Here is a 20,978-nt window from a genome sequence, read left to right as displayed (position 1 = left end):
ACACCATCAAGCAGAAACCTCTCTCTTGCTAACATTCAGGTGGGAAATTCCTACTGTTTAAATGTAATCATAAGTTAGAGACTAATTATAGTAGGAATTACTCTGGAAGGAATAGAGTGTCCGATTGAAGCTGTGGGGAAATATCATTAAGTGTAGAAGCAGAGTGAGGAAAAAAGAGAGGAAAGTTCATATCGTCTTCCTTCTACTGGTGGTTCTTGAGCTAACAGGAGGTGGTTTAAGGATAGGGCATTAAATAATATTGAATCATAGAATGACTTATTACCTTTTCAGTTCTTTTTCACTCCTTTGGTTAACATTAAGGAGAAAGTTCACATCTAGTGGCAGTTTTCACGTCCCCTTAATACTTGCTAAGTCTCCTTTATCACAAAGAGAGAGGGCCTCAGCAGAATACAGAATAAAACAAGACATTGACAATATTTTGTTTTCATCATATCGTTTAGGGCAAGGGAAAGTGATTTTCCATTAGGATAAGAAGAGAAAGTTTCTTTTAAAAATAAATTTGTTTAGGTCGAAAGTTAATTTAAATAAAAATATTAAGTAGTGAAAGTGATGCACAAATATGACAAATATGTGAAGTGACAACATAGTGTGTTGGGAACATACTATTAGCGTCCTCTAAATAGAGATGAAATCATCTTCCCCCAGACTTCTTCCATTCTTCTTTTTTATCTTCCCTTCTTTCTCTCTCCCCCAATGTTCTTTTCTACCTTCATTCAACAAGATGTATTGAGCCAGTATATGTTTTTGATATTGTACTGCTCACCGCAAACCCAGAAATACAAAGGTTAGTACATCATTATCTTTGCTTTGTTGAGAGCTCAGTCTCACTAGAGACACAGTTATGCAAACAGTTATTATACAGGGAGAAATCTGGTGTGTGTGCAAGGTATCCAGTAGAGGGATAGCCATGTGTGGAGCAAGGGGAGGTATCGGGTTTCAATCTTGGAAAGCAGTCCTATGAAATACAGTCCAAGTTCATAAATATATCCTTAATTTCTTCAGCAAACCTCTATAAAACCAGATATTGCATTAGATACCGGGGATTTGGACATGAAAAAAGTACAGTTGAAGCTTCAAGAAGCTTATGATTACAAGGGGGAAAGACAAGGAAAGCAATGGTTATAGAGGTCTATATCCCTTAGAGGACCTCCCTGGTGGTCCAGTGGTTAAGACTCCGCGCTTCCACAGGTTTGAGCACTGGTCAGGGAAGTTCTGCATGCTGCATGGTCCGGCCAAAAAGAAAAAAAAAAAGAAGAAAAGACACAGGTCTATATCCCTTAACTGAAACCCTTGGAGGCAGATGTGTTTCACAATTCTGAATTTTTACAATGTTGATATGGTACACAAACTGTATATTACATAATACCCATAAAAGGGTCTGGGGCAGGTACCCCATAACAAAAACATATTCATCCACACTAAATGGAATAAAGACTATAAACAGCCCCACGTCAGTTCAGTGAAGGTTGTTGGCTTTTGTAACGTTAAGATTTCTGAACTGCAAAAAGTGTGGACCTACTTTTCACAATAACTGGAGGTGTGTTGCTCTGGAAGAACATTGAAAGGGCAATGAACCACACTTCAATAGAAACGAGGTCAGGGAAGGCTTCCTCAAAGATGTATTTTCTGAACAGAGTCTTGCTGGATGAATAGGCGTTAACTGGGCAGAGATGATGGAGGAGACAGAGGATTGGAGGATGGGGAGAAGGGTTTTCTAGGCTGTAGGGTCAGCCTGTAAAAAGGCAATGGACTTGGGGTTTGGGGGGAACTGCAAGTAATTTGGAATGGCTGTGTGTGATGTGCTGAGACGGAGATGAGGAAGGGTATGGAGATGGAAATGCTGATGGAGAAATGCTGAGATCAGGTGGCAGCAGCGGACAGGGACCCTTGCTAAATCTAACCTTAGCCTGAAGGATAAAGAGAGTTTTAAATGATTTTCAAATCAAGCGTGTAGTCATGTGAACAGATTTGAAATTATAGGACAATCATAATATTGGATGACAGAGCTGATGCGCTGCACAAAACTGAGGCAAATGTAGTTGTCTGGGTGAGAGATGATGAGAGAATGCAAATTGGCATGGTTTGGCACATAGTAATTGCTCAATAAATCATGGCAATTAGAAGGGCAAAGGCAAGGATGCAGTGGGGATGGCTAGGAAGGGACAATTTAGAGGTATTGTAAAGAATTATTCGGGACTCAGTACCTGACTGGACTTGCAGGAGGTGGGGGCAGAGTCTCCTCCCCTCCAAGATCTCCACGCCTCCTCTTTTGGCTTCAAGGTCTGTGTTGCTTGGTGTTCCATTTTTTCGGCCGTGCAGCATGTGGGATCTTAGGTCCCCCGACTAGGGATGGAACCCGCACCCCCTGCAGTGGAAGCGTGGAGTCTTAACCACTGGACCACCAGGGAAGTCCCATTGGTGTTCTATTTCGGACATGATGAAATACGGGTTTGGGGCTCAGGGAGATTGTCTCCGCTGGATTTGGGAGTTGTTATGTGATAGCTGCAGCCTTCATGTGGGTGAGATCACAGAGAGACAGTGCATGGTACGATAAGGAGGACTGAGGTCAAAAGCCTGGAAAATACGTAAGGGGAAGGGAAAGGAACCGTGTTAAGTACCCTCGAAAGATTAACTGAGACAAGGTCTGGAAATATCCTTGATGGACGTGGCAAATAGGAGGTCAACAGTGATCTGAGAAGACCAGCTTCAACAGCTGAGCAAGGGGCAGAGGCTGGTGACTCTGAATAAAGGAGTGTGCAAGTGAGAAAGCAGGGACACAGTGCTGGCTGCTGTCCTTTTAAGACACTTGGCTGTGAAGGGAGGGACACAGAGAAGGACAAAATTAGAAGCAGTCATGGGCTGTATGGCAAGGTTTTGGGGAGGAGAGATGCCGCTACACTCTCAGGAGTCAGCTTTTTCGGTTGTGTCGCAGCCGGCCTCTGGAGGAGACGTGTCTTTAACCTGAACACAAGTGTTTCTCAGAAACAGACGGCTGCATAAACAGACTGGACTGGAATAGCTCCGCAGGAATGCACGTGTTTCTGGGCTCATGTCCCAGGCGCTGCTTCTTGTGCTAACTTCCTGTAGAGTTTTTGCTCCTTCCTCCCTCTATTGTCTACCTGGTTTAAGATGGCTCTTGGGGCTGTGTAGGTGCCAGGGAGCTGGCTTGTACAATACCTGTGTGTGTGCTGGATTCCTCAAGGTAATGCTCTTCCCAAGCCGCCCCCACTCATTCTTGTAGCCCATATTCTCTGCATCACACGTTTGATAATTTAGTTCGATCAGTTCCTATGAGTGGCTGGGGGGAGAATGCACCAGGCTAGGCACAGGAGAGCTAGAAGAAGACAGGGCATTTGCCTTCACGGACCTTATAATCCAAGTCGTGGGACTGTCTTCCAAAAAATTGTAACAGTGGCTCTTAAACTTTTGGGGGGACCTATAGATCTTTTGGAAAAGTTGTTGAAACTATATACCTTGTTTCCAGGAAAGAGCACACAGAATTTTTTTTTTTTTTTTTTTTTTTTTGGGCCACATGGCCTGTGGGATCTCAGTTCCCCCACCAGGGATCGAATCTGCATCCTCCGCATCGGGAGTTTGGAGTCTTAACCACTGGACCGCCAGGGAAGTCCAGCATGCAGAATTTAACATAAACTTTCAGGGGGCTTGTGGACTTGCTAAATTCTGAAGTGGTTTTTAAAATTCAACCTAAGCGTGCCCAGACTATAGAGTCATTTGTGCTCCATTAGTTTGTGACCTGGGCTAAAACAATGTTTCTGAGCCTCCATTTCCAGATTGTGTTGCCTGTCTCACAAGGATTTTGTGAGGACTAAATGAGATATTATGAATAAGGGGTTGAGCAGAGAGCCCAACACAGAGCCTATGACAGTAAATGTTATTTCAGCTTTAAGTGTGTTCTGGAGGAAGGTAGCTAGGTGCTCAACCCAGGCCACAGCTAACTCACTGCTCTCTGGTGAAGGAGTTATTCCAGGATTTTGTTGTGACTAGTTGGTGAAAACGCTGTCGTCTGTCTCCCATGTTTCAGTCGTTCCCTAGCTATCTGTAGAATTTTTGCTTTATCTCAGTCCCGTCTAAACGATTACTACCTTTATTTATATAATGTTATTAAACTTGCATGTACTTGCTTAAAAACAAAACTTTGGATCCCAACCATCAATAGAAAACGGCTTTCACTTGCCCTACATAGAAAGTAACAGTAACAGTAAACAATGAAAATTTAACAATGCTCTAGATTCTAGTTAGAGCGCAGTACTTACCTAGGGCTTTGAGCCTGTGGCCTGCTCTCTGATAAATAGGGAGTTTAGCCAGTGTTTGACAGAGAATACTTTCTTCTTGTTGCCATCAGAAGAACTGAGAGAGCATTGAAAAGGGAATAACCTTCTCTCCAATGGGATTGGCTGTCATTTAACGTCCGGACCCTGCTCCGTGCACCGACTGAACGCATCTCCCCTGACTCCAGCGAGGGGCTCTCCTTTGGGAGACATTATGTGAGGGGCAGTTACCTCTCTCGGCACCCCAGCTGAATAATAAGTTCTGGGAGAGCAGCGTCCTGAATCCAAGCGACCCCGAGGACAGGAGCTCCGCAAAAGCCTTGCCATTTGAGCTCCTAGAAACAAGGACACTCAGAGGTCCTGCCCCCTAGTTCCTTGATGGGTCGGGCTCAGTGCCTACTTCACACCCTCACACCTCACACTGCTCCAGAGTTTTATATTTTCATTGGACAGATAGCTGAGGCCACCTAGGTGCTGCTGGGACCTCCGTGGGGTGGAAGGGAGGCTATGGACATTGTTTTGAAGCTGTCTGCCTGGCAAACACTGCGTCTACATGGATTGCAGGCTGTAGATGAATAATAATAAAAGCGCGAAAGCAAAATTGCCTGAAGATTTTATTCACTTCGCGCTTGAATAAGCGCCAATTAAGCAAATCATCAGAGCTTACTGTTATTAGCAGTATTAGTATTTTGTTATTATAATGGAACTCTTTTCAGCAGCCCGCAGGAAACAGGACGTGCCCTCCCTCCCTTCCCGGAGCTACCTCCGCTCCCCGCTCCCCAGGTGAGACGCCCCCCAACTCCCCCCCGCCCCCCACCCCACCCTCCGCCCGGCCGCCCCTCCGACCCCCAGCGCCGCCCGACTGGGCATGCTCGCCGGGGCCGGGCGGCCAGCGGGGAGCGGGCTAGGCCGCCCCGCGCCTCTACCTGAGCGGGGCCCGCCCCCCGCGCACCGGCCCCGGGCGGGCACCTGGCGGGCGCTGCGGACACGGCAGGGGGAGGAGACGCCGCGCGGGGCGGGCGCCGCGGGACCGCGCTCGGCGTTCCTGAAGCGCCGCCGAACTTTTCTGCGAGAGGTCTCACGTCTGGGGGCCGGAGGAGCGGGGCGGGGAGGGGAGAGCGGAGTTTCTGGAAGGAGCCGCCGCCGCCCCTCAACATGGCCTCCTCCGCCTACTCGTCTCTGGCCGGCGCCGAGAGCACCCCTCCTGCGCAGGTGAGCGCCGCGCCGCCCCCCTACCTGTGGCTTCCTGCCCGGCGGGGGCGCGCGGGGGGCCCGGGGCGGGGGGTCCCGGGAGCCGGAGGGGCGGGCGCGCGTGGGGGCAACGCCGGGAGCCTTGCTCTCCTGGGGGTGACGGGCGGAGCCGGCGAGGCGAGCGGAGGGGACCCGGTCCCTGCGGCCGCTGGGGGGGTCCGGCTGCGCCCGAGGGCGCGGGACCGAAGTTGCGGCCGCGGGCAGAGGCGGGAGCTCGCAGTCCGCCCCGGCGCGCGCGCGAGCATCCCGGGGAAGGAGGGAGGGCCCGAACCTGCGGGGCTCCCGTTGGGAAACATTTGTCTGGAGGAAAAGCGCGGCCCGGGGCTCGGGACGCCCTCGCCTCGGTCTCCCGTCTTTGGGCTTCTGTGTTGTCGGCTCGCCCCCTCCGACTCCGTGCCAGGCTGAACCCGTCCTCAGGACACGAGCGAAGTCGGCTGCCCATGTTGGCAGGGAAGAAGGAAATCACCTGGTTCTGAAAGTTACCTTCAGAGTTAGGCTTTTTTTTTTTTTTTTTTTTTTGCCTCCCTTTCTTTTCTGAAGGTGAGTCGAGATACTTCATTTAACCCAGTGAGAATACAAAATCTACTTTAAAGATTGGGACATAGAAAAAGTGCAGACCAGTGCGGATATGGACTCTGCAGTGCTAAGGGGTGGCTTGCGGTGCGTTTATCTTCTTCCCTGGTCTTTGAGAGCCTTGCCTTGGCGCGCAAGTAAAACACCCTAGAAGTAAAAAGTGGGTGCGTGATGTGCAAAAAGGCAGCTTCAAGATAGGTCTCCTTTCTCCCACCCCACACCCCTGAGCAGATTGCCACCTTTAAGCCCAGAGGCGTTTAGTAGCAGTTTTGCAGCTGCCACTGTGTGTGTGTGTGTGTGTAATAGAGGGTAATTGGTGTAAAACACGCGCGTATGTTTGCATGTGCATAGAAGGCCTACGGAAGGAGGACTTAAACAGTAGTTGTCCTTGGGAGGGGAGCTGGGGGACGGGTGGGAGAGAGGCTCAGTTTCACATACCTTTGGGGACTTTTCTTTTTTTTTAAACCATGTGCATACATTACCTATTTTAGGAAAAAAGAGAAATATTACCGTTCCAAAAACCGAGGCACGTTTGCATAGCCTTGAAAGCAGTAGTTTACCTAGTTTCAAGTTACGTGGAATTGCCCTTGAAACACACAAATCTCCTAGCCCCTATCATATCTTTCCTTCAGTTGCTATCTCTAAAAATCCTTAGGGAATCAAGGGGAGGTCTTCAAAAGAAGACTTTTAAGTCTTGACACAAGCTATTGGTGGTTTTTATTGCTACCTCGATTCTGAGTTTTAATTTTGCTTTTTTGAGAGCGAGTGTGGCTTGTGTGATTTTTGGAAGAGGTGGCTTTCTGGTAAAAGCACAGCCAGGAGACGTGCTAGGGTGATAGCAGAACTTTTTCCGGGAGGGTAGGCCATCACAAGAAGGTTCTAGTAGGAAAACCAGAGGGAGACAGTCTCAGAGTGGACATGGATTGCTGGCAGAGCAGTTTAGGCATCTTTCTAATCTGCTGACTTGGGCTCAAATGGATGCATCTTTAAGGAAGCAAATTTTCAATATTGAAAGTGAATGTAAAGTTAAAACCACAGCTCTGAAACAAAAACTGACCGAAATCGAGCAATCCACTGAATATCTTCAATCCAGCTACTCATACCAAGAGGGCTGATTTCTCTTAGTTCTCAAATCCGTGGAGGATGAATAAGTGAGTTGTGAATCTGGACGGTAGTTAGATGGTTATTTATGATGAACCATTTATGCCAGTCCTCGCTGTTCTTTGTGATTAAGCATAAATAAACATCAGTTTCATAATCTGCACAGTGATGTGTGAGGCTCCATAGCAGGAAATGTGGCTCTGTGTCCTTCAGACAATATAAAGACCAATGGTGTGTTTTGGAATCCAAAGAGACACTGTGGATTCTGAATTTGTTTGCATTTTTGTGGCAGTGGTTACATTAGGGCTCTCCTTTTCCTTTATTCAGTACTTCAGTTTTTCCCCCTTTTACAGTGTTAATGCATTGAGCAAGTAGTCTGCCTAATTCTAGAATAATATTTTGGTCATTGAAAATAATATCATTGTTCTGGACTCTCAGTGGTTGTTCTTAGGTTAAATTCCAAGTAGTAACATCTGTATTTAAAAGTTATCCATTATTTTATGCACAAAATGTTTGTATATTTTTATAGAATGTGTTACTGTGGTTATAGGAAATCATTATAATCCAAATTGGTGGTCATGTGAAATTCTAGCTTATATAAATGGCATTTTTACTTTTTTGAATAAATACCTGACATTGGTGAGACCAGGTACCTGACACCTTTACTTGAGAATGGTCCTGAGTTAATGAATTGTAAGTGGAATGTTTAGCCTTGCTACAATGTCTCCAAACTTATTAAAGGCTACCCTTCTGAAAAGATCAAGGTTATTCATGGTGTAATCAGATCTGCAGTAACCTTTCTGTGTCTGTATTGGCTGGGTTGTTCTCATAAATCTACCCTTGGATCTTGCAAATGTAAATGCCAGTGAGATGTTGGGTTAATGTTAAGGTACCTGGAACAGCAGGGCCATTTAACTGCGATTTTTCATTTTCATCCCATGTCAGTATGTGAAAACAGCTTAAAAAAAATTTAATTGCCTTCTCTATATGATATAATTTTAAAAGTTATTTTGATATTGTGTGCTTTCTATTAGCCATGTTTTTAGGTACTAGAGACACAGCTGTGGTTATAGATGGAACGTTCTATCAAAGTTAGGTGCAGTATCTGTTTGAGTATCTTTTTCCTGATTGGACCCGAAGGGATGTGATAAATCTTCAAAATCTATACTCGTGGTTGAATTACACCTTGGACACTTGTCCCTTTGTGTTTGATACAGAGGGCAAACTGTATCTTCCAATGGATTTGTCTCTTCTAAAGGACATAGGTTTTTCCTGGAACCAATCAGTTTCCTGTTTGACCATGGGAGTGAGATCAATGACGCCAAAATAGAACCAATTCTTTGATGTTTTATGGAAATTACTCCTGAATTTCCTCTCTTGGGATGGTCCCGTATGGATTAATTAGTAAGTGTCTTATGTTGGGTGAGAAGAAAGCAAACACACGTAACGTGAAAGTTATATATGTTCAGACCTGAGTAGAAGTGGTATTTTCCTTAGAAGAAACTGTCTTTAGTACTTGGCAATTTATATTAATAAATAAAGATTAAGTGAACTAGTGCTCAGAGTTAGAGCTTTAAAATACGAAATAGGTTATTTTGGTATTTCTTTCATCAGGTGATGCTTAGTTGCTGCCATTTTTCAGATAATATTAAGGAAAGGGAAATATTGAAAAATTGGCCTGAACGTACATTTTGTTTTCTGGGCAGAGCATGAATATTTGGACCTGGTCTGGTAGAGGAAAGGGGCAGAATGGCAGTTAATTTAAATGCCAGTGTAGGCTAAAGAACTGTGTGTGGCTGATTTGGCAGGCTGTTTCCCAAAGTGTTATAAAGGTAACTATGGTGGTTCATTAGTAGCTATGTTGTCCCTCCAGCATGGAACTGCCTTTCTGTGCTGTGTAGCTCCTCTGGGTAATGCCATGACTTAATGCCAAGGATCTGCTTACAGGCATGGGGCTTCTCTTGTCCCTCTTTTTTTCACATCATGACACTTGATATGGAATCCGGCAGAAAGAAGCTCTGCCACTGCAGCTTTGCCCTTTAGCATCAAACACAGGGCTGGACACACAGTAGGCCTTCAGTTCATGTTTGATGAACGGATAAATATTGAGAAGGATGTGGCATTCAGATTTAGGAGCAGCATTAATCATATGAACAATGCTTTGCACTCCTTTCATGTGAAAGGCACTCCCAGGTACACAGAGTCTTGGTTTTTACTGTCAGGAAGTTCATAATCCAGGTGACTTTGAGTTTACATAGGACAAGACTCACAGAGAGCCAGCACCAGAAAATTTTCCATGTCTAGATCTTGGTATCATTTATTCAGGTGCCTCGTATTTAGTTGGGCCTTTAGTGTATAATCAAGAAGGGAAGAAAATGTAGATAAAGGTACCTAAGGATTTTAAGGAGAGGTGCATCAGGAAATAGACTTATACTTCCTAATTTCCTCCCTGAAAAGTGCCACAGAATGGAAATGTGTACCAAAAGGCATGGAGAACTGTCTGAAAAAGCAGTCTAATTTATTCTTGTTTATGGTGACCTCATATTCACAGTGTGGATAGACCATAATTTATTTCCTAATTTCCCTATTAACAAATGTTTGCCTTGTTTCTAGTTTTTAGGCCCCTACAGACAGTGCTGCAAGTAAATATCCTTATATGTTAAAAAAAACAGTTCAGAATTTAATTGGCTAGAGAAGACCTATGCATCTTCACTAATAACAGCCGTGATTTCTTGTGCCTCTCATAGTAGGCGCTACGTACTTCAAAAGAAACTGTAGGGTAGAAATCATCACCCCTCCTTGTTTTATACACAAGGAAACTGAGCTTCAGGAAGGCTGTCCAAGTTATGGTTGGTAAGGGCTGAAACTGGATTAGAACCCCTGTCTGCTTGAGAAATGGACAGAGCAATGATGGTGAAATCAGGAGGCCAGGAATGGAGTCCCCATCCCCCAAGTAACAGTAGCACCAGCTCCTCAGAATCTTATCATCTCCTGGGCTTCAATTTCTCCACTGGGAAAAGGAGAGAGTTGGAATAAACTATTTCTAGGGTTTATTCCAGCTAAAACAGTCTATGATTAAAAAAAAATTAAACTCTAAAAGAGAGGCAGAGATAATTAGTAATAAAGTGATACAGAAGCATTTCCCCCACTTTAGGAATTTTGGCATTCCTCATGTTAGGATACTTTTCCAAATGCTGAGAACTTTCAAGTTCATTTTGTATTGTTTATTTTAAGTGGTTTATTTTCTCCAGAAAATCTGATTTTAAAGAAATTTTGCTTTTGGCAATTCACGATGTCTTAGAGCATCAGGCATTTATTAGTTCCAAGGAGAAATGGCAAGAGGACATGTCAGTGCGTCTGGGCTGGTAACTGAACATTCACCAAAGGCAAGGGCTTTGAATGGGAGTCAAAGTGGGACACTTCACTTAGTAGGCGGAGAGCAGTGGGATAACTGTTTGGCCTCTTCGGGTCCTTTAGGTTTTCTTTCTTTCCTCCTCCTCTTCTTCTTTCTTAAATTTGAGATATGATCAGTGATACGCTGGTAAACTGGGTCTCAAAGAACAAAACAAAACCAAACCCAAAAGCCCTGATTTATAGCATTTGCCTGTTTCTGTAGGGAAAATAGGACTTTTGGTGACCAATTCCAGTGTGTATTTGGGGGTCTTAGGGTCTCCCCCATATTAAGCAAGCAATGCTCTGACACCAGCAGGGTGCCCTGTCATTCAACTCAACTCTGCCACTGTCTACCCAGAGATAGCGTGAGATCCCACAGGTTAAGGGCCTAGTTCCACGAGTCTGCCCCCCCAACCCCCTGCCCAACTTCAGATGCAAGTCACGAGCCCAGCTATCCCCTGTGCTTCTGTCCAATTGGTTATAGATTAGAGGTTCTGATGACCCCTTCTTGGGTTTGATTAACTTGCTAGAGCAGCTCACAGAAGTCAGAGAAACACCTTACTTACTAGATTACCGGTTTATTACGAAAGGGTATAACTCAGCAATAGCCGGATGGAAGAGACGCATAGGGCAAAGTCTGTGGAAAGGGCTCGGAGCTTCCATGTCTTCTGGGAGCACATCTCTGTCCCTGTGTCTCTCCAGGGACGCTCCATCTCCATCCCGGAAGCTCTGCTGACCCCCTCCTGTGGGGGGTTTATGGAGGCCTCATTACATAGGCATGACTGATTAAATCCTTGGCCATTGGCGACTGATTCACTTTCCAGTCCCTGTCCCCTCCCTAGAGGTTGAGGGACTTTCAGTCCCAACCCTCTAAGCACGTGGTTGGCTCTGCCAGCAACTAGCCTCCCTTCCTTAGGAGCTTTCCAAAAGCTCATTAACGTAACAAGACACCTTTACTGCTCTCCGCACTTAGGAAATCCCAAGGGTTTTAGGAACTCTGTGCCAGGAATGGGTTGAAGACCAAATATATATTTCTTATTATAAATAACACTGTCACAGAATACTTCCATCGTGGTTGATTTCAAGGTGACAGTGGGAGGTGAACATGGAGTTGGGAAGAGATGTACAGAGTTGGCTGTCTTGAAAGCTGGTTCCAGCACACCACTTATTTATTTATTTTTAAATAAATTTATATTTTATTTTTGGCTGCGTTGGGTCTTCGTTGCTGTGCACAGGCTTTCTCTAGTTGCGGTGAGCAGGGGCTACTCTTTGTTGCGGTATGCGGGCTTCTTATTGCGGTGGCTTCTCGTTGCGGAGCACGGGCTCTAGGCGCACGGGCTTCAGTAGTTGTGGCATGTGGGCTCAGTGGTTGTGGCTCGCGGGCTTAGTTACTCCACGACATGTGGGATCTTCCCGGACCAGGGCTCAAACCCGTGTCCCCTGCACTGGCAGGCAGATTCTTAACCACTGTGCCACCAGGGAATTCCAACACTGAATTTTTTTAGTTGAATCAGTAATCTGTTTTCCAAAATATATTTGGCACTTAAGAGATATCAGGCAAACATGGGGAAGCCTGGGTAAATAAGAACCAGTTTTTACTCTCCAGAATGTCATGGTTTAGTAGGCTGTTTAAATGAATTTTAAGTAAAGAAAGGACTCTTGTACTGAGAATGGTTGATCAGGTCTCATTTTCCACTGGCACAAAATAATACCAAGTAGATCCCGAGATATCTGGATTAGAAATGAGAGAACCGGATGGACCTAGAGATTGTCATACTGACTGAAGTAAGTCAGACAGAGAAAGACAAATATCATATGATATTGCTTATATGTGGAATCTAAAACAAGGGTACAAATGAACTTATTTACAAAGCAGAAATAGAGTCACAGATGTAGAAAACAAACTTACGGTTACCGGGGGGGAATAGGTAGGGGGGAGGGATAAATTGGGAGATTGGGATTGACATATACACAGTATTATATATAGAATAGATAACTAATAAGAACCTACTGTATAGCACAGGGAACTCCACTCAGTACTCTGTAATGATCTACACGGGACAGGAATCTGAAAAAGAGTGTATACATGTACATGTATAACTGATTCACTTCGCTGCACAGCAGAAACTAACACAACATTGTAAATCAACTGTACTCCAATAAAAATTAATTTAAAAAAATGAGTGAACTGAGGTCTGTAACTGGATTATTAGATGTTAGAAGGGTGGAAGTGGGATTTTTAAGGTTCTGTTTCTTTGGAGGTCAAGTTAAGCATAACAGTTTTTTCTTCCCTTTGTGTATATGTTGGTGTGTGTGCAAGTTTATGAATCACCTTTATTGAGGTATAATTTATATACAATAAAATTCACCAGATTTAAGTGTCAATTCTCCCACTCTTACAAACATTATGCCCCATCACGACGGAATGTTTATTATCCTAAGAAGTTCACTTGGGTTCTTTCCCCATTAAACTCCCTTCAACCCTCCAGGCAAGCACTGTTTTGATTTCTTTCACCATAGATTTGCTTTACCTAATGTGTTCTCTTCTGTGTCTGGCTTCTTTCCCTTAGCATAATGTTTCTGATATTTATCCATGCTGTTGTAGGTATTAGTATCACTATTACTAATAATAATTAGTAGATCATTCCTTTTTGTTGCTGAGTAATAACTTGTACGAATATACCACAAATTGCTCACCCATTCCTCAGACGGTGGATTGTTTTCCACTTTGGCCGCTATGAATACAGCTGCTATGCATGTTTTTGGATAGATCTTGCTGTTGACATAGGTATTCCCCTACCCACATCTTTTTTTGTGTGTGTAGGAGATTAAATACCAGGAGTAGGACAGTAGAATCAAAAGGCAGTGTATGCTTAACTGTACAAGAAAAAGACATCTCTAGAGCATGAATGATATCGGATCAGAATGGGGGGAAAGGGGAAAATACACAGGAGAACTGTTCCTTTGGCAGGTACTGAATCTGAGAATTTTGAAACTGTGATTTAACTATGGACAAAAGGTGAATATTGAAAAAATTGATGGCAGTAAGATTTTACAAGCTTGTAAAAGAAAGTGCAGTTAAAAAGAAGTCTTCTAAAAAACAGCTGTATTGAGATATAATTCATATACATAAAATTCACTCATTTAAAGCGTACAATTCAATGACTTTTAGTATACTTACAGAGCTGGAGACCCATCACCACAACCTAATTTTAGAACATGTCTATTACTCTCAAGTAAGTGCTCATTTAGTCAGAAACCATGGTTTTGGAGTTAGGAAGACCCATGTTTTAGTCTGAGTTTTAACTAGTTAGCAGCTGTGTGATCTCAGTAAACTGAATCTCAGTTTCCAAACCTTTGAAAATAGAAATGAGGATACTTCCTTTACAATATTTTTATAAGGATGATAAATAAAACACATAAAGCACTTGGTATGTAATTAAATACTAAATAAATGGTAGTGTTTATTGTTGAACTGTGTTTTCATCTTTGTAATTTCTTTGGCATTTGGTTCATATCTTTATAGCTCCTATGGTAGTCTGCCCTCTGCTAAAGGTACCTTTGAACATGTCTTTTAAGAGGAAATGAGGTGGAGTGGAAAGAGAAAGCTTGGATTTTAGAATAACCTGTTGGGGTTTTCTCACTCTATTGCCAATTAATTCCCATTTAATTGCTCTGTTGGGTAAATCACTTAACTGTGTTTGTTTGTATGGCGAGCTAGAGTAATAACATCCACCTTGTGAGGATTGTTCGAAGTGTTTGAGGAAATATACATGACACGCTGATACAGTAGGTGCTCAATAAATAGGAGCTGTTATGTTGTGATGTCAGAAGCTACCAACTTTGAGGTAATTACATCTTGGAATAAAATGTACGTACAAAATTTAAGGCATAGATGGAAAATTTGCTCGTGTACTATGTGTATATTTGCTTACAAATTTTTATATTTTACTACTAGTAGAGTGTCAGGTATAGTCCTTAATAAAATATTTGATTAAGTAAATAAAGGAGGAAAAGTATTTTCCCCATTCTGTTTCAGTCTCCTTCAGTGTTTTGGTCTCCAGGACAGAGTTTCATTTTTCCATGCTTCAGCTTTATTCACTTATCTCCTTTCATTTGACCGAGGTGTGTGTGGGGGGAGGAGCAGTGCAGGATGATTAGAAATTATCATAAGAGCAAAACTTACAACAATCATTGCTTACATCTGTAGACAACTATTTATGTTCCTTAAAGTACTTACATGTTATTTAAGACATTTGTGCGTCCCAACAACCACATCAGGGAATGGGAGTAAATAGTCTAATTTTAGTGAAAAGACAAACAAGGTTCAGAGGTAGACTTGTTCATGGTCCTTATGAAGCCAGTAAGTGGCAAAGTCGAGGGAGGGCAGGGGACCGGAAAGAGGAAACCTGCGTGTGGCTGGTGGGAGCATAGTCTCAGGCAGCTGTCTGCAAAGCAGTCTGGCATTACTTAAGCAGATTAACTGTTAGTCACTCTGTGACCCAGCAATTCCACTCCCACAGACGGACCCTGGAATGTGTACCATAGGTCCCCAAGAGGACGTGAGCAAGGTTATTCGCTGCTGTGTTATTAGTAGTGGAGGGGGGTGGGAGGTAATTGGGTGACCATTGCTGGGAGAGGGAGAGGGGGAGGGAGAGAGGTAGAATGATGGGTGCACATCGTGGAGTTGTCTGCAACCATTAGAAGTAATAGGTTAGCTAAACAGAACCATCATGAATGGATCTGAAGAATCTAGTGCTTGCTGAACAATGTAAGAGTGTGAGGTATATTTATCATTCATGGGAATTAAAAATGCATAAGTGCAGCACAGTAGACTTCTCGTAAGAACGCTTACAGAAAGGACTCATTAAACACGTTAGAAGGCTGCCTTTGGGGCCCAGTGCGTGGGAATGGGCTAAGGAGATAAAAAGGAATAAATAAGTGAAGAAAATAATGATAGTGTGCCATGAACCAGGAAGCATGGCTGATTCAGCCCTCTGAATGGTGAAGTTAAAAACAGCACATTGTTACTTAATATAGTTTGAATACCTATTATACAATCAACTCTGTTACCCTCAGCCTTAATTAAAGAGATCTTGTTATTATAAATGGGACGAATGTTCCAAGGGAAATACAGTTTGGATTGGTATCTAAAGTCTCAAGTGAAGTTTTGCACAGAGAGCAACGTCTTTTTCTTTTGAAAGGTTTACAATATTGTACTCTTGAGTTGGTATCATTTAAAAATTCACCTCCTTTTTCATTTTGTGTTTTGGATGACAGAGACTGATGTGTCATAGAGTACCATCAGTTTTTACAGAATTCGAACGTCATATAGTACTAAATACTTAACTCTAAAATGATCCCCAAACTCTCCTTATCGTTCTTCATGGATTCAGAAGGTGTGCAATATCCTGTTATATCTAGAAATCGTTGTCTGCATGTATATTATTATCCTTAAAGGATCTAAATGTGTGTGTGTGTTTTTGTTGGTTTTTTTTTTTTCAGCTATATCCTCTTCTATTGTAATATTTGTTTTCCAAGTTAACTTTGAAGTATAGAAGATTACTTTTTTTGGCTTAAAACGATGCAGATTTATTATGGTGCAGTTATGGAGGTCACGAGTCCAAGGTGGGTTAGCAGGACTTTGCTCCTTCCGCAGGCGCTATGGAAGAATCCTTATCTTTATCTTTTCCAGCTTCTAGAGCCTGTCTGTGTTTCTCGGCTCTGCGTCATTCTGACTTCTGCTTTGATCAACATTTTGAATAGATTGCTTTCTTTTCTTTTTCTAAAATGGGGGTATAGTTGCTTTACAATGTTGTGTGAGTTTCTGCTGTACAGTGAAGTGAATCAGCTATACGTATACATATAGTCCCTCTTTTTTGGATTTCCTTCCCATTTAGGTCACCGCAGAGCACTGAGTAGCGTTCCCTGTGCTACACAGCAGGTCCTCATTAGTTATCTATTTTATACATAGTAGTGTACATATGTCAATCCCAATCTCCCAATTCATCCCACCTCCCCTTCCCTCCTTGGTGTCCATGCATTTGTTCTTTATATCTTTGCCTCTGTTTCTGCTTTGCACATAGGTTCATCTGTACCATTTTTCTAGATTCCACATATATGCGTTAATATACGATATTTGTTTTTCTCTTTCTGGCTTGCTTCACTCTGTATGACAGTCTCTGCTCTTTAATTTACCTTTCCTTTCAACTCACTATTTGTGATCCTTCTGAAATGATAGTTGTGTAAAATGGTTATGCTTATGTCTTGCACATATTGTACATTTTTGTAACAACAGCTATCCTTCCAGTTGAAGAAAGTCATAATGGTTAAAAATTCAACTCAAAATGATCAGCCTTTGAAAGTGTTTATCCATCACTACCATGGAGGTGTTGTATCTACGAGGCAGATTCTGCTGGGATGATGGTAATGATAGATGTAGGAACTGGAGAGAAATTTATTACACCGTCAGCGATCCCAGTGCCCACCTGTTTGTGAGTGGTGTGCAGAGGAGAATTTCAGGCTTACCGGCGTTATGCAGAGGAAGGCCTAGCTCTTGTCTAAGAGTTTCATCTACAGTACCATGCAATAAAATGTTGACAACAAAGAAATAGGTTTTTTTTTTTTGCGGTACGCGGGCCTTTCACTGCTGTGGCCTCTCCCGTTGGTGGAGCACAGGTTCCAGTCGCGCAGGCTCAGCGGCCATGGCTCACGGGCCCAGCCGCTCCGCGGCATGTGGGATCCTCCCGGACCGGGGCACGAACCCGTGTCCCCTGCATTGGCAGGCGGACTCTCAACCACTGCGCCACCAGGGAAGCCCCAAAGAAATAGTTTTAATGCTGTGTTTGATCTTTCTCAAGAACTTAAATGAAATAGTAAGAAAAGGGAAGCATTGCAGTCTAGTGGAAGAGACACAAACTCAAAGTCAGAAGGTACGTGAAAATAAGATTCATAAGTGTGATTCTGGATTGATCTGCAGTTCAGTTTCCTTGTCTACAAAATGGGGATAATGATAATGCCTACTTTATCCATCTCAGAGCTGCAAGGATCAAATTGTAGATAAGGTCATTTATTTAATTCAACTTGCTTAGTGCTGTATAAATATATAGTTTTTAAAAAATATTGTTTTTTTTAAATGTACTGCTCTTTTTCACTATGATAGCTTTTCCATTGAACTAATTTAACATCTTGCCCAATATAAGTAATAGCGAATATTTCAGTGATGATTGGATACTTTAAAAGTTGATTTCTTAAGAGATTTGACATTTTTAGCATCTCTTTGAGGTTTTGGCAACTTTTAATCTTATTAAAGCATTATGGGGACTTCCCCGGTGGTCCAGTGGGTAATGCTCTGCTCTTTCAGTGCAGGGAGCCTGGGTTCGATACCTGGTCAGGGAACTAGATCCCACATACATGCCACAACTAAGAGTTAGCATGAAGCAATTAAGAAGCCCGCATGCCGCAACTAAAAGATCCTGCATGCTGCAACTAAGACCTGGTGCAGCCAAAATTAAAAAAAAAAAAAAAATAGCATTAGGCATGCCAGGAAACTGTGCTATTTCACTTTACTGGGTCCAGTAGAGCAAGTATATAAGCAATAACTAAAATCTTCTTGTGACTCCATGCTTCATTTTGCAAAGTCTGGTTGGATTTCAAAGCTGTTACTAGGTATAAAGTGGCATGGCTTAGATTGTGTGGATGTCTACTTAAGTCTCCATTGAACCTCTCAATATGTGGAACTGATAAGCCTGAAATGCTCCAGGTATTTGAAGAATCAGTGTAATGAATTGCTCTCTGAGTTGGGAAATTTTGGTTCAGTGTATTGTTCAGAATGTACATGCACTTGGTCAAATCACTTCTCTACAGAGTATCCTACCTGCTTAAAAATTCTCTGTGCTCCGAGATCCAGACTGTAGTGAGGTGTCAGTCAAAACTAGTACATGCTGTTTTCCAGAACCTTCCAGTGAGCTAAGTCTAAGCTGTAAGTTTACTCAGAAATTGATGACGACTCTGGAAGGATGAGTAAAATACCTAATACACATTTACAAGGAATCCTGAAGAAGCCTTTTATCTGTTTGTGATCTTTGCTTCAATTAGAAATCTGAGTCATTAATGAAACCTTTCTTCCCCTCTCAAGTAATGAGGTACAAATACTTTCAGTTCTGCCTCCTACGTGACTTTTAAATCCAATCCTGTTCAGCTATGTGCCACTGCTTTGGTTCTGGCCCTCATCATCTTTCATCTAAGGCATTTGAACAGTTGCCTAAATTGTCTCGTTGCTTCCACAATGTCTTCTAATGGACAGCCGGCTTCCCCACTTATCTTTACAAAACACAGATATGATGTCATTCTCCTATTTAAAAACCGTTTATGGTTATCCATCATAAATAAAGTCCAAACATCTTAGGGTTGCACAAAAGGTCTTTTATCATCTTGTCCCAGTACAACTTACCACTCTTATCCTTCATTTTTTTCCTGAAACATCTGACTTTGTGACCATGCTGTACTTATTTCTCCAACCTTTCCCCAAATGGACCGTGCCTTTGCATTTGTCCATGTCTTTGTACAAGTTTTCTCTCTGCTAATTTGTGCCATTCTCATTTTTCTCTTCCTAGAAAATCCCTACAAATCCTTCAATACCTAGCTCAAATGTCCCCTCTTCTAGGCAAACTTCCTACACTTCTGCAGATAGTGACACTCTGTCTTCTGTAGTGTTGTAGCACTTCATGTACATTTGGCAGTCATGGCATTTACCACATTTTATTGGAACTATTTATTTACCCATTCTTCTCTAAGTAACTGAACAGTGGGCTCCTAGAGGGCTTATTTACCCTTTTTTTTCCCCTCAGTTTTCATGTCTGCCTTGCCCTGTCTAGGATCTAACACATCTGATGCCGTGTTTATGGCTATTGAACAAAAAGAGACTCGTCAGTTGGACCATGTTTGCCAACATGGTCTCCTATAAGACAGTGTTGAGGTTACTTTGACATTCAAAAGCCTTCTAAAGATATTCATATTTAAGTCAGATGTAGGTATATGGTAATATTTTAGAAATGTGTCAGAAATCTGGCAAGAGTATGCATATATGATAATATATAATAATATTTTTGTCTTTTGGAAGGTTTGACCTTGCACCCATTTCCTGCTAAATAGTGTAGTATTGGGATTTTATAGTAGCTATGTGCCTTGGGCAAGTGAAATTAACTTCTCAGAGACTCTTTTCTTCATCTTTTAATGGCGGTGCAGATCTCCTAGGGTTGTTGAGAGAATTAAATGAGATCCTCCATGGAAAGCACTTAACATAGTGCCTGACACATAAGCTACTATCTTTTGAGCATCTAACAATAATACTGAGTTTACTGTGTGTGTGTAATATCTGTGATAATATATACTAATAATATGTATTTCTATAGTTTATTATCCTAGTAAGGAAGGGATTCTTCTCATAAATTATTTTTTGTAAAAGACCATTACATTCTTTTTCTTAAACTTCCTCTTCTTCTCTCTTCCTCTTATGGTAAAATGGTGGGAAACTGTCCAAATTTTTTCTTTAAAGTGATTTTTTAAAAACAGGGATTATTGACATAATCTGTTGATGATAAAATAAAGCTAACTTCTGTCCTTCTTGCTTATGTTAGGTAGCAGCTAAGGTCTGTGAAGAGTCCAGAAATCTCATGTGTAAAGCAAAAACATCATTGTCTGCTTCTTATAACCCTCAATCCAATGCTATATTCTTTTTTTTTTTTTTTTGTGGTACGCGGGCCTCTCACTGTTGTGGCCTCTCCCGTTGCGGAGCACAGGCTCCGGACGCGCAGGCTCAGTGGCCATGGCTCACGGGCCCAGCTGCTCCGCGGCATGTGGGATCCTCCCAGACCAGGGCACGAACCCGTGTCCCCTGCATCGGCAGGTGGACTCTCAACCACTGTGCCACCAGGGAAGCCCAATGCTATATTCTTTTGATTGGTTTGTAAAATTTATAATCTAGTAATGTAGCAAATGGAATCCTAATTGAAGTCAGAAGAAAGATTAGGAGAAAATATTTATAGTAACATGACAAGATATTATATCTCTAGTATGCAAAGAGCTCTTAGACACTGTGAAGAAAATGACAAAGTACCAAAAGGAAAAATGGCCAACTGTATGAGTAGACCCTCATGGAAGATGAAAAGCAACTGGCCAGTAAACATGTGAAAGACATTAAATTCACAAGTCATAGGAGATTAAAATGACTAGTTTCTATTTGATAGCATTTTATCTATTAGATTGGCAAAAAAAAAAATCCTCTTTCAAGTGTTGAGGATATGATCTTTTCTAAATGTTGCTGATTTGAGTGTCAATTGTACAACTTTT

General features: G+C 42.5%; 1 protein-coding gene across 2 annotated transcripts in view; it reads left to right on the top strand.

The window, feature by feature from the left end:
- Positions 1-5,258: 5,258 nt before the first annotated feature.
- ANK3 (ankyrin 3) overlaps positions 5,259-20,978 on the top strand; it is a 688,018-nt gene continuing 672,298 nt past the window's right edge. Inside the window, exon 1 of one of the 2 annotated variants that reach the window (XM_049696621.1) lies at positions 5,259-5,522. In XM_049696621.1, coding sequence (XP_049552578.1) covers positions 5,466-5,522 — 57 coding nt within the window. In that variant the 5' untranslated portion in view covers positions 5,259-5,465. The remainder of the gene's footprint in view (positions 5,523-20,978) is intronic. The other variant, XM_049696616.1, reaches the window with a different exon arrangement.

This window comes from Orcinus orca, chromosome 14 (genome assembly GCF_937001465.1).
Source record: "Orcinus orca chromosome 14, mOrcOrc1.1, whole genome shotgun sequence".
In the NCBI taxonomy this organism is placed as follows: domain Eukaryota; kingdom Metazoa; phylum Chordata; class Mammalia; order Artiodactyla; family Delphinidae; genus Orcinus; species Orcinus orca.
The sequence above is the reverse complement of the archived record's forward strand: the minus strand, read 5'-3'. Positions and strand labels throughout refer to the sequence as shown.